Source organism: Bos indicus x Bos taurus, chromosome 9 (genome assembly GCF_003369695.1).
Source record: "Bos indicus x Bos taurus breed Angus x Brahman F1 hybrid chromosome 9, Bos_hybrid_MaternalHap_v2.0, whole genome shotgun sequence".
Classification (NCBI taxonomy): domain Eukaryota; kingdom Metazoa; phylum Chordata; class Mammalia; order Artiodactyla; family Bovidae; genus Bos; species Bos indicus x Bos taurus.
The window spans coordinates 27,892,385-27,906,406 of NC_040084.1; the positions used below are offsets into that span (position 1 = coordinate 27,892,385).

Below are 14,022 nucleotides of genomic sequence, written 5' to 3' on the forward strand. Positions count from 1 at the left end.
CATTGTGATGATAACAGCTAAAGATGACAGTTCTGACATGATTGAGTTTAGCCAGATATATTCAAGGCTGTTGGTCTAACCTGTGAGAAATTGGAAGTTACTTCACACTGGACCTAAAACACTTACAATGTAATGTCTTGCGTAATCATCACTTTGATGAAGACAGTGACCTTTCTGCTGCTGTTTAGTCACTCGTGTTTAGTCATGTCTTAATCTTTGTGACCCCACGGGCCATGGCCCACCAGGCTCCTCTGTCCATGGACTTCTCCAGGCAAGAATACTGGAGTGGGTTGCTATTCCCTTCTCAAGGGGTCTTCCTGACCTGGGGATCCAACCCAGTTCTCCTGCATTACAGGCAGGTTCTTTACCACTGAGACACCAGGGAAGCCCAATAGCCTTTCTAGTAGATGTGAAAGTACCTGTTTTTGTTCATTATTTCTTAAATGTCTGTGCCTAGTATCAGCAATGCTGGAGACTCTGGGGCCCAAAGAGTCAGAGGGCTAGTAAACTCACTGTGAGTGCTTTTTGTTTCTAATATGTCCTGGTTAAAAATAAGCTGAATCAGAATTTTGACTTAGGAAATAGTTGACTATTCTGAATGATGTGAAATCTCAAGTCTCAACTGTTTAATAAGAATTTGTGTTTTCTCAGTTACATTTCTGCATATAAGAAGCCTGATAACACAGTGGCTGCTGCTGCTAAGTCACTTCAGTCGTGTCCAACTCTGTGCGACCCCATAGACGGCAGACAACCATTATTTTCTGACAGCATTCAGATCATTTTATCTTTTTGTCTTGTTTTTCTTCCCTGTGTTTCCCTTCCTCTACTGCTGATGGGTAGCTTGGGAATGGGAAAACACATCGATAGCTCTATTCTGCACTGGTAAAGTTCTAGGGAATTCTGAACAAATTGAACAAAAACTGAACAAAAACTGAACATCTGAACAAAAACTGAACATCTGAACAAAAACAAAAACACCTGAACAAAAACTCAGTACATCAAGCAAAACTTATTGTGTAACTCATAGCATATTAAATGATGCATAATTTGCTAATATTTTTCTTAACTTGGTCAAAATTTCACCAGCAGAGCCTGAAGTGTTGAAACACTTAATGGCAGAAAATGAGACGCTAGACGTTTCAAATGTAATAATTTCTTTAGGTCTGGAATCACCACTATATATTATGAAATAACACCCCTCACATATCAAAACTAGATAGCAAGCCCATAAATGGCAGCACTATGTTAATTATGGGGCTTCCCACGAGGCTCAGCAATAAACAATCCACATGCCAATGTAGGAGGCACAGGTTTGATCCTTGGATTGGGAGAATCCCCTGGGGAAGGAAATGGCAACGCACTACCCTGTTCTTGCCTGGGAGATTCCACGGACAGAGGACCCTGTGGCCTACAGTCCACGGGGTTGCAAAAAGCTGGATGCCACTTTGTGGCTAAACAACAGCAACGTTAATTATATTACGTTTAAGATATTTCATGTAATAAATGCAAAATAATTTGTGTTAAAAGAATTTTATATTTGAGTCGGACATGACTGAGCGACTGAACTGACTGAACTGATACTGAGTACTAATGTGTTTAAGATATACACATCAACATATATATAAGTGGAATTTTTTTCTAACTTAGGTAGAGTTTATGACACTTAAAAAATCCTTAGCTCAGATTAGATCCAAATATTTGGATGTGAATATTTTCTGGGAGATAAGAGGCAAGCACTGGTTGTTTCCTGAGTCCTGACGAAAGCAGTGTTTGGATTTCACAGGCTCTGGCAATGTGGCCTTGAGGACTTAGGGACTAAGTGATCACAGGGTCATATTTATGGCAGTGCACACTTGTGGAGCACTGCCATGCTGCTCTGTGCTCTGGGTGTCAGTCATTGTCCACTCTCTGTGGCCCCAGGGACTATAGCCCGCCAGGCTCCTCTGTCCATGGGATTTTCCAGTCAAGACCAGTGGAGTGCATTGCCATCTCCTACTCCAGAGGATCTTCGCAAGCCAGGATGTGAACCTGTGTCTCCTGCATTTCCTGCATTGGCAGGCAGATTCTTAACCACTGAGCCACCTGGGAAGCCCAGACTACCATATGTGTGAGTTAGATGATTCTGAAAATTCAGTCAGTTCAGTTCAGTTCAGTCGCTCAGTCGTGTCTCAAAGAGACACAACCCCATGAACCGCAGCATGCCAGGCCTCCCTGTCCATCACCAGCTCCCGGAGTCCACACAAACCCATGTCCATCGAGTCGATGATGCCATCCAGCCATCTCATCCTCTGTCATCCCCTTCTCCTCTTGCCCTCAATCCCTCCCAGCATCAGGGTCTTTTCCAACGAGTCAGCTCTTCTCATCCGGTGGCCAAAGTATTGGAGTTTCAGCTTCAGCATCAGTCCTTCCAATGAACACCCAGAACTGATCTCCTTTAGGATGGACTGGTTGGATCTCCTTGAAATTGAATTAATAATTATCTAACACTTGCTACATCTTTTACTTTATTGTAGGTGCTTTACACCTGAAGAGTTTATGCATAGTAAGGTTGAATGAAGTTCAATAAATAGCATCTGGCAGAGACTTATGGGCAGAGAGTCAGAAGATACCTACAAGCCTGGTTCTCTGGCCATCCTGTGGAGTGGCTCAGAGAGACACTATTGCTCTTTCCTTCTTTAAGGAATGCAAAAGGTCGGCCTTATAGTTGGAGGGGTCACTCCTTTGGGAATGGATACCATGCAGTCAGAACTAAGGTCCCAAACACCCCAGGGGCTACTGGAAATGACAGCTGTGCAACATTTGGACACCTTGAGAAAGATGAGATCATACACAGTTCCTGCTGCTGAGGGGAGGAGAAGCCACTAGGCCCAGATAGCAAACTGGGAAGAGCCCTTGGGTCATTCAGAATTCAAAGGCAATCTTGCTTCTCCCACAGTGACATTGATTAATTACCAGGCACTTTCCGATGTGCTCTGAATATATTATCTCATGTAATACTGATGTCAGCCTTGTGAAGTATTGGTACTCTTATTGTCATTTTTCATTCTAGCCAACTGAAGCACAGAGTACTTTGGTTTTGTATTATACTGTATAATACTGTTTGCCAGAACTGGACATATTATAAATTGAGGTATGAGAAGGCTGAATATAAAGACAACAGGCATAGGGTTTGAGGTCTTAGTTTAGACCAGTGACTTCAGAAAAGGAGACATATCAATGAATTTTATAGATATGGTAGAAGTTAATTTTCTCAACACCACACAGCATGCAGGTGGCGTAAACACTAGGACTAAGTCAGATGAATAAAGCACTCACTCTGGTTGCCAAATTTAAGAGGCTCCAAACAACTCAGTAGTTAAGATGCCAGTATTTTAATACATCTCTAATATTTAAAAACTAATGCAAAAATTTGGGATGAACAAAATTGTAAATAAAGACAGAAGCATTATTACTGATTTTTCCTTTTGTCTCTGTCTTCATTATTGCACAGTTTAGCACTAGATAGGAGAGCTGAACTTGAACACTATCATTCTGAACTCAGAGCCCATGCTTGTAAATGTTGTCATTTGCTGATGCTTCTCAAGATTTGAAAGATAGAGAAGAGCCAATTATATGTAAGACTGATGGTCAAAGATAATGATGAAACCACAAACTTTGTTCTTTAGGAGTAAGGCAGAGAAGATGACTAATTTAATTTCCTGTGTATGTTCTCATTTAGAAATGAAGTATCAATATAGTTTGGCTTCAAAGACACTGGATGAATAAAAATCTTATTTAACTTAAAACCTTTCTTTGACTCTCTTGCATCTCTTGGCACTCTTTTATCAGTGCCAAGAATCCAATTACTGATTATAAGGAGCTTTGCATTCAGTGGTATGTTTTTCTGTAAGAAACATAAGAGACAATTAAGAGTGAGTTGAATATTGAGAAACATTTCTTATCTCATATAACAGAAGCTCAGGAAGTATTCCAGGGTCTCAGTGCTTTAGCAATGTCTTGCTGAGATGTTGGATGAAATACATCATACTCTGGAACCAGTTTTGAATTCACATCTTTGTTTGTTTTTTTGGTAGCAGTATTGTGTAGTAGTTGAGTCATGATCTGGAGAGAGCAAAATCTGGTTCCATTACTGACTAGCTATGTAGCCTTAGGCATCTTATTTACATTTCCTCTGTCTCAATTTTGTCTTTAAAATAGAGATGCCTACCTCACTGAGTTTTTGAAAGGAAAACGTGAGTTAATATACATTTAAGTTCTTACTGACAGGTAATATACACCCTAAAAGTGTTGGCTACTACCATTTTTATGATGATATTTTTTATAGTGTATGTAATTTAACTCATGGGAACATGAGAGGTAGGAAAGTATGATTAAAAAAGAAGGCATCTATAAAAGGTTTAGTTGCATTGTATAATATTATTCCCACTGATGTAATTTGGATGTGATGTCTGAGAGAGGAAATCAGAATTAACATGAGGACTGCTATCTTTTTTGAGATATATCTATCCCTATATGTTTTTAAAGTTGTTGTTCATTTGACTGGAAATCAGAAGCTGGTCTCAAGCCAGCATTTTTTTAATAAAAATAACGCAGTTTGATGATTTTAGAACCATACAATATGCATGTCTGCAAAGTATACATATATATATATAGAGAGAGAGAGATACAGTGCATTTAAGCATAAGGATAATTAAACTATCTATTTTGTTGGATTTTATTGTTAAGTTCCTCAGTGAACACTTAGAAAGAAGAGGAATGGGGAAATGGTCTCAATCTATTCAAATCATAAAAATCCCATTTGCAATATTCTTCCATTAGATATAAAATATACTGCTGCTAAAAATGCCTTTAATGGTGCCAGGACAATCCAGTTTCTTACATATAGTTCTTTTAAAATTCTCAATTGCAATTATAAAATTCCATTTCCTTTCTCTAAGGTTTAGTCTCACCTTTCAGACTACCATATCTTATTCACATGAAACTCTCCAGAATGCAGTGAAATAAGGTCCGAAGAGTAAAGTTATACTGTCACTGATTCATGGAGGTACATTTCCTTGGGACCAGTTGTAACTTGGCATCCCTGTGATGGGCTGTGAATCCTCTGAAACAGAACATAAAATTAAAATTTTGCTCAGAAATCTCCTCTCTCATATTATTTCCCCTCTCTATGGGATCTTACCCATCAGCATAAAAATAGAATATTCTTCCCTCTTGAACAATACAAACAATGGAAACCCCACTATGGTTCCAGTCCTTCAACTATTGCCCAATCTCTGTCATTTACTTTACAGTAAAATATATTTATTATCTGTAAGTTCTTCCCATTTGGTCTTGAATGTATTTCACTGAAATTGCCCTTTGAAGGTTGCCAGTGACATCCTCATCATTAAGTCTAAAGTTCTATTCTAAGTCTTTGTCTTTCTTGACTTATCAGCAACATTTGCCAACTGCTCACTTTATCCTCACTGAAACAATTTCTTGACTTGATCTCTAGTACATTATACTTTCTGTTTTTCTTTCTTCTCAATTAATCTGTCTCTGTGTGTCTCTTTGTCTCTGTCTGTCTCTCATCTCTCCTTCTCATAATTCATTGATGATTTTTCCTCATCTCTCTGATTTGCCTATCTTCTAAATGTTGGACTGTTCCTAGTTCCACTTCCTTAGTGATCACATGGCTTTGAGTTCTTTCTAGTCTCTGTTGAACTTCCAAGTTTCCATCTTCAACTAGAACTTCATTTTTGTAGATCATATTAAACTACACAAATGTCTACATCTCTACCTAAAGACCAGTCGACAACTCAAATTTAACAAGTTTAAAAATTAGCTACTTAAATACTCTGCCCAACAAACCCTGTTTCTCTCTGCTAAGTTGCTTCAGTCGTGTCCGACTCTGTGCGACCCTATGGACAGCAGCCCACTAGGCTCCTCTGTCCCTGGGATTCTCCAGTTCTCCCCATTTCGGTAAATAGTAGTTCCATTCTTCCAGTTTCTCAATCCAAAAGCCTTGAAGTTATTCCATACCTCTCTCTTTCTCTCACATCCAGCAGCCCATACTGTCAGTCTGTGCCATCAATTCTGTCTTTTAAGTACATTCAGAATCCAATCACACCTCATCACACACAGTTATCACCTTCTGTATGGGTGATATAGAGATCACCATCTTCTTCCTCTTGGATTATAGATCGTTTCACTTGGCTCCTTACTTATCTTCCTGTTTCCAACCTGGCATTCTTTCAATCCTCAATGTGGCAAATGAAGTTATATAAATCAAATCACTTTTTCCTCTGCTCAAACCTTCCAATGATTTCCTATCTTAATCAGAGTAAAAGCTTCATTTTGGCATACTTAACCTTTAGATAGTATAAAATGTTGATATAATTCTAGTCTCTTAAGATATCAAAGGAAGAGAATCCCTGAAAACTTAAGTAGTTTTTTAAATTAAGAAAAAACATAAATCTAAAAGTTAATTACAGATTGTTGAAAAATCAGATGCAACTCAGACCATATTTCTGGCTAGATCACATTTTCAATCAGATCTTAAAGGCTACCCTTACTCCTTCCGAGCAATTTTCATGTAGCTAGAATGAGAATAACAACATGTTGGAAACCTGTAATATGTCTATTTACTTGCTTGCATTTTTATTATTTAATCTTTCATTTTACAAACAGTTTATACCCCCTTAGGATATAAGAAAGGGAAGATTTACAGACTTCAGTTTTTTCCTAATACTATCCACTGAAGTTACTAGAAGTTCAAATGCTTTTTTTTTATTTTAGGTACTGGGATATCTAACAAAGATAAAACAATTGAATCTAGCTGGAATTTGATATGATTACCACCTTGACGATTCTAGATATTTCCTGATGTATCACAAATCATAATAAATGGACCTCTCAGTTTTACTTTAGTCACAGCTATCTTAGTCAACTCAGAAATTACTGTTTGTCTAAAAATTTACAGAGGCATTTTTCCCTGATGCTTTCCAGTACAATATAGACCAACAATGATTTCTTCTGTTCCAGAACATCTGTAACTCAGGATTGCTACAATTTGGATAACATAATACACATTACTTTAATTTATTCTTAATTTTTCCCTGTGCTGAATGCTTACTTGGATTGTAAACTTCTCAAGGGTAACCCTACAGTGTTTGGTACCAGATGTACCCAATAACTTCTCTTTTTAATTGAACACACATGTATACTACCACAAAAATTAATTTCTCTTTATGAGCAAAAGAACTATTGCCAAGCAATATTTAAATTAATGAAATTGACATATTTATTGTGTTAAAAGAATAAATCAGGAAAAGCAGCTTTTCTTGGTTTCTTTGGGAATATTTGCAAAGCTTTTCTTTGTTTTTAATTACTTTTAGCAAGCTCTATTTCCAAGATTGGCTCAGATCCTCTAAAACTTGTACATGATGCTGTGGAGGAAACCACGGACTGGGTCTATGGCTTCTTTTCTTTGCTGTCTGACATCATCTCATCCGAGGGTGATGAAGAAGATGATGATGATGGAGAGGAGGACACTGATAAAGGTACAAAGAGCACAGAGACATCCAACTGCTGGGACTGCTATTTGATATGTATAATAATAGTTAGCTTAAGTTTCTGCACAAATGTGCACTTAGATCAAGCTAAACCAAAATGAACACATTTATGAGTGCAAACAGCCTATCAACAGGCTGCCAAACTCAGTAAATTGGTCTTTATATGGCTTTCAACTTATAGATTATCTGCCATTATGGCAAAGATGTCAAAATTAAATGCTATATTAGAGTAGTACAGAGAGATTTATTAAGCAAACCACAATAGAAAACCACAATAGAAACTCACATTTATATGCTTTTTCAGGAAAGAAATAGTTACTATTTCCCAAGTTTGAAATAACAATAGTAAGACTAAATATACATACATATATATATATATATATATATGTTATACATATAATTTGTATTCATAAATAGCAGAAAGCAATCCTACTAAAATCACGATGAAAGTAAATTGATTGAAACAAATGGAGGTAAATGTCACAGCAATTATGCAACTAACCTATTTACTCTCTGTTATATATGAATGAACAAAAGGAAATAACAAACTTAAACCACATGTAAACTTCTGTTGAGTGGATGTGAAAAGAACAAGCATTGTGATTCTGCCTTTTAGATGACATTTTTAAGATCAGCTTTGCTCATCAGAACTTACGTATTCAGCCTTGACTACCAGGAAAGCTCTTATTATTTTAGCCCTTTCTATGACTTTGTCTAAATTTGTATTTGTTTGGCCTCTGTCAGAGGTTGAGATGAACAGCAGAGAACTGAAATGAACATGATATACAAACCATAATGTATAATTTGGATAACTGCCACAATTTTATTGAACTCATAAAAGTGAAACTATCTTAAATAAATGTACATAGGCAAAGTTTATATTAAAGCTTGGAATTTGGAAGGCAAAGTAATATATAGATTACTATTATCAAAATTAATAGATGTTTTATAAAAGAATGAACAAAAGAAAATGGGAAAATTGAGAGGCAATTTTATGCTCTGCTGAAAGTTTTTCTAATTTACTGTTTTTGTCTTCATTTAGGAGAAATAGAGGAGCCTCCCTTGAAAAAAAAAGGTTAGTTGTTTCACCTCTGCAAAAAAAGTATTTTTTATGGTAATGTTGATTTTTACCATGACTCAAATAGATTTTACTTTGTTGTGGACTTAATTTGTTTTTTTTTTCTTTTTCTTCAGTTATTATCAGTATTTTATTCAATTTTAGAGGATGACTGTTGGACAATGTGGCTGATATAATGTGGAGGAGAATATCTTGGAGGCAGTATATATCATGTGTTCTCACAAAGCAATTGAGTCATCTGAGTGTGGTTTGATGTGGTTCACAGGGATCCCTTTAAGGAATAATCAAGGTCTTCAGTCACTGAATGGAATGGTCACAAATCCAAAAGATGGGAGCAATATGACTGGGAAAGGGAGTTAGAACCATGAAGAAAAAGACTCAGAGATTTTACAGGAAGGGGTAGGAATTATGTCTAGAAGGCAAAGTATATTATCCTGAGATTTATTTTGTATGAGAGAGAAGCATAGAAATCACTCTTAATGCAACTAGTTATTGGTCCACATAACTAATTGGAGAAGGCAATGGCACCCCACTCCAGTACTCTTGCCTGGTAAATCCCATGGACAGAGGAGCCTGGTAGGCTGCAGTCCATGGGGTCGCTAAGAGTCGGACACGACTGAGCGACTTCACTTTCACTTTTCACTTTCATGCATTGGAGAAGGAAATGGCAACCCACTCCAGTGTTCTTGCCTGGAGAATCCCAGGGACGGGGGAGCCTGGTGGGCTGCCATCTCTGGGATCGCACAGAGTTGAACATGACTGAAGCGACTTAGCAGCAGCAGCAGCAGCAACAGATCATGATCACCTCACTGTTTGGAATAAAATCTGCTTAGTGTATGTATGTTAATTTGGAAAATTTGAATTTATAACTTGTCCAATAAATGATAAATTAAGTAGTGAAACTCAAATGTGGGAATGCCATCTAGAAATGAAAGTGTTTATGAAGCTATTGAGAGGAGAAAGGATGGGTTTCCCTATTCACAAATCCATGATGAGAACCCAAGAACTCAGACTTTGTCATCAAATCTGGGTTTAGAGACTCTAGATTAGTTTATAAACTTCTTGGGATAAAAAGTAAAGTCTTTTTATAGCTGATCTCCATTGGATAGTGCACAGAACATAGTCAAAGTTTAATATAATGAGTTACTAATCATAGTATGGAAATTACAGTTTATGTATATATTTAGTCTATTTAGTTGTGGAAAAGAGGAGGATAAATATTTTCCTACTTATAAATTAAATTCTATGAGAGGCAGTGCAGAAGATGGTGGAGGAGTAGGACGGGGAGAACACTTTCTCCCCCACAAATTCATCAAAAGAACATTTAAACGCCGAGTAAATTCCACAAAACAACTTCTGAATGCCGGCAGAGGACATCAGGCACCCAGAAAAACAACCCATTGTCTTCGAAAGGAGGTAGGAAAAAATATAAAAGACAAAAAAGAGACAAAAGAGGGAGGGATGGAGCTCCGTCCCAGGAAGGGAGTCTTAAAAAGAGAGAAGTTTCCAAACACCAGGAAACATTCTCACTGCCGAGTCTGTGCCGAGCCTTGGAAGCACAGAGAGCAACATAACAGGGAGGAAAAATAAATAAACAATTAAAACCCACAGATTACGAGCCCTATGGTAACTCCCCCAGCGGAGAAGCAGCGCAGACGCTTGCATCCTCCATTAGCAAGTGGGGGCTTGGCAGGGAGGCTCGGCGCAGGCTGCATCACTTAGAGTAAGGATCTGGCCTGAATACCCCGAGCACTACCTGAGCGAAATAATTTGGGCTAGCAAACCAGACTGTGGGATATCTACCACTCGAAAAGCCAGGCCTAACCTAAGACACTGCCAGGCCCGCACATGGAACAAAGGACTATATAGAGATAGCCAGCTGCAGACCATCCCCCTTCAGTGACAGGCAGCCAGAGCCGGAAGGGGGCAATCACAGCCCCAGAGAGACATTATCTACAAAACTGTAAGCAGGATTCTTTGCTAACTAAAACTTCCTGGGGTTCTGGACAGTCAACATCTGCCTGAGAAGGTGCGCCAGTTGTACACCCAGATAACCGAGTGGCGGGGAGGCGATAAGTCGCAGCAATCGCGCTCACCAAACACCTTATCATTATATGTCTTGTCTTTCTTGTCTGAGCTGCTCGGACCTGGGAAGGGCACAAAACGCAGGCCCAACCGAGTCTGTACGTCTGAGGACTACCTGAGTGCCTGAACCTGAGCAGCTTACACCTAGGAGGTGCAGGCAGCCCAGGGCCAGCCACGGATGGTTTCTGGCAGAGCAATCTAGAGCCTGAGCAGCGTGGGCGGGGAGGCTACATGCGCCGTGAGCCGGGGCAGGCCCAGTGTGGCTGAGGCACTGCGAGCACACGCCAGTCTTATTTATTTGCAGTGTCCCTCCCTCCCCACAGCACGACTGAACAAGTGAGCCTTAAAAAAAAAAAAAAAAAGGTGTCCACCACTGTCCCCTTTGTATGAGGCTGGAAATCAGACACTGAAGAGACCAGCAAACAGAAGACGCTATAACAGAGGGAACCTCCTTGGAAGCGACGGGCAATAGATTAAAACCCCATGGTTAGTACCAACTACATAGGAAGGGGCCTGTAGATCTTGAGAAATATAAGCCAGAACAAGGAACTAGCTGAAAATGAACTGAACCCACAATACCCACAACAACATCAGAGAAAGTCCTATATATATTTTTACTATTTTTACGATCATTCTTTCTTTCTTTTTTTTTAATTTTTAAAAAAATTTTAAGTCCTCTATTACTCCTTTAATTTTCACTTTTATAACCTGCTATTACTTTGCAAAAAAAAAAAAAAAAAGACTTTTTCTTTTAAAAAACCAATCTTCATATATATATATTTTTATAACTTTTGTGACCTTGTTTTTTTTTTTTTTTCTTCTTTTCTTTAACATTGTATTTTTGAAATTCCAAACTCTGCTCTAGTTTTTTAATTTTAGCTTTTTGGTATTTGTTATCAATTTTATATCTATATATTTTTTTTATAACTTTTGTGACTTTTTTTTTTCTTTCTCTCTTTGTTTCTCTTCATCTTTTCTTTAACATTGTATTCCTGAAATTCCAAACTCTACTCTAGATTTTTAATTTATGCTTTTTGGTATTTGTTATCAATTTTGTACCTATATCTTCTTTATAATTTTTGTGACTTTGTTTGTTTTTGCTTTTATTTTTTTCTCTTTTTCTTCTTCTTTTCTTTAACATGGTATTTTTGAAATTCCAAACTCTACTCTAGATTTTTTAACTTTTACTTTTTGGTATTTGTTATCAATTTTGTACCTATATTTTCTTTATAATTTTTGTGACTTTTTTTTTCTTTTTCTTTTTCTCTGTTTCTTTTCCTTGTCTTTTCTTTAACATTGTATTTTTGAAATTCCAAACTCTACTCTAGATTTTTAATTTTTGCTTTTAGATATTTGTTACCAATTTTGTACGTTTAAGAACCCAATCTTCAGTACCCATTTTTTACTAGGGAGTGAGATTACTGGCTTGACTGCTCTCTCCCCCTTCAGACTCTCATTTTTTTCCACCAGGTCGCCTGTGTCTCCTCCCTAACCCTCCTCTACTCTACCCAACTCTGTGAATATCTGTGTGTTCCAGATGGTGGAGAATACTTAGAGAACTGAATACTGGCTGGATCTGTCTCTCTCCTTTTCATTCCCTCCTTTTATCCTCCTGGCCACCTCTGTCTCCTTCCTTCCTCTTCTCTTCTCTGTATAATCTCTGAGCGGTCCAGTTGTGGAGTGCACATAAGGAACTGATTACTGGTTAGCCCGCTCTCTCCTCTATTGATTCTACCTCATCTCATTCGGGTCACCTCTAACTCCCTCCTCCCTCTTCTCTTCTCCATGTAACGCTGTGAACCTCTCTGGGTGACCCTCACAGTGGAGAAACTTTTCATCTTTAACCTAGATGTTTTATCAATGGTGCTGTATAGAAGAAGTTTTGAGACTACTGTAAAAAAAAGACTGATAACTGGAAGCAGGAGGCCTAAGTCCAAACCCTGACTCTAGGGAACATTAATTGACAGGAGCTCATCAAATGCCTCCATACCTACACTGAAACCAAACACCACACAAGGGCCAACAAGTTCCAGGGCAAGACATACCAAGCAAATTCTCCAGCAACACAGGAACACAGCCCTGAGCTCCAATATACAGGCTGCCCAAAGTCACCCCAAAACCATAGACATCTCATAACTCATTACTGGACACTTCATTGCACTCCAGAGAGAAGTAATCCAGCTCCACCCACCAGAACACTGACACAAGCTTCCCTAACTAAGAAACCTTGACAAGCCACCTGTACAAACCCACACACAGTGAGGAAATGCCACAATAAAGAGAATTCCACAAACTGCCAGAATACAGAAAGGACACCCCAAACTCAGCAATTTAAACAAGATGACGAGACAGAGGAATACCCAGCAGATAAAGGAACAGGATAAATGCCCACCAAACCAAACGAAAGAGGAAGAGATAGGGAATCTACCTGATAAAGAATTCCGAATAATGATAGTGAAATTGATCCAAAATCTTGAAATCAAAATGGAATCACAGATAAATAGCCTGGAGACAAGGATTGAGAAGATGCAAGAAAGGTTTAACAAGGACCTAGAAGAAATAAAAAAGAGTCAATATATAATGAATAATGCAATAAATGAGATCAAAAACACTCTGGAGGCAACAAATAGTAGAATAACAGAGGCAGAAGATAAGATTAGTGAATTAGAAGATAGAATGGTAAAAATAAATGAATCAGAGAGGAAAAAAGAAAAACGAATTAAAAGAAATGAGGACAATCTCAGAGACCTCCAGGACAATATTAAACGCTACAACATTTGAATCATAGGGGTCCCAGAAGAAGAAGACAAAAAGAAAGACCATGAGAAAATACTTGAGGAGATAATAGTTGAAAACTTCCCTAAAATGGGGAAGGAAATAATCACTCAAGTCCAAGAAACCCAGAGAGTCCCAAACAGGATAAACCCAAGGTGAAACACCCCAAGACACATATTAATCAAATTAACAAAGACCAAACACAAAGAACAAATATTAAAAGCAGCAAGGGAAAAACAACAAATAACACACAAGGGAATTCCCATAAGGATAACAACTGATCTTTCAATAGAAACTCTCCAAGCCAGGAAGGAATGGCAAGACATACTTAAAGTGATGAAAGAAAATAACCTACAGCCCAGATTATTGTACCCAGCAAGGATCTCATTCAAATATGCAGGAGAAATCAAAAGCTTTACAGACAAGCAAAAGCTGAGAGAATTCAGCACCACCAAACCAGCTCTCCAACAAATACTAAAGGATATTCTCTAGACAGGAAACACAAAAAGGGTGTATAAATTCAAACCCAAA

At 38.1% G+C, this 14,022-nt stretch overlaps 1 protein-coding gene across 1 annotated transcript in view; it reads left to right on the top strand.

Annotated features, from left to right (window-relative positions):
* LOC113898163 (triadin-like) overlaps positions 1 to 11,055 on the top strand; it is an 86,468-nt gene extending 75,413 nt beyond the window's left edge. The window contains exons 3-4 of the mRNA XM_027551079.1: positions 7,377 to 7,541; positions 8,596 to 11,055. Coding sequence (XP_027406880.1) covers positions 7,377 to 7,541; positions 8,596 to 8,633 — 203 coding nt within the window. The 3' untranslated portion in view covers positions 8,634 to 11,055. The remainder of the gene's footprint in view (positions 1 to 7,376; positions 7,542 to 8,595) is intronic.
* The last annotated feature ends 2,967 nt before the right edge of the window (positions 11,056 to 14,022 follow it).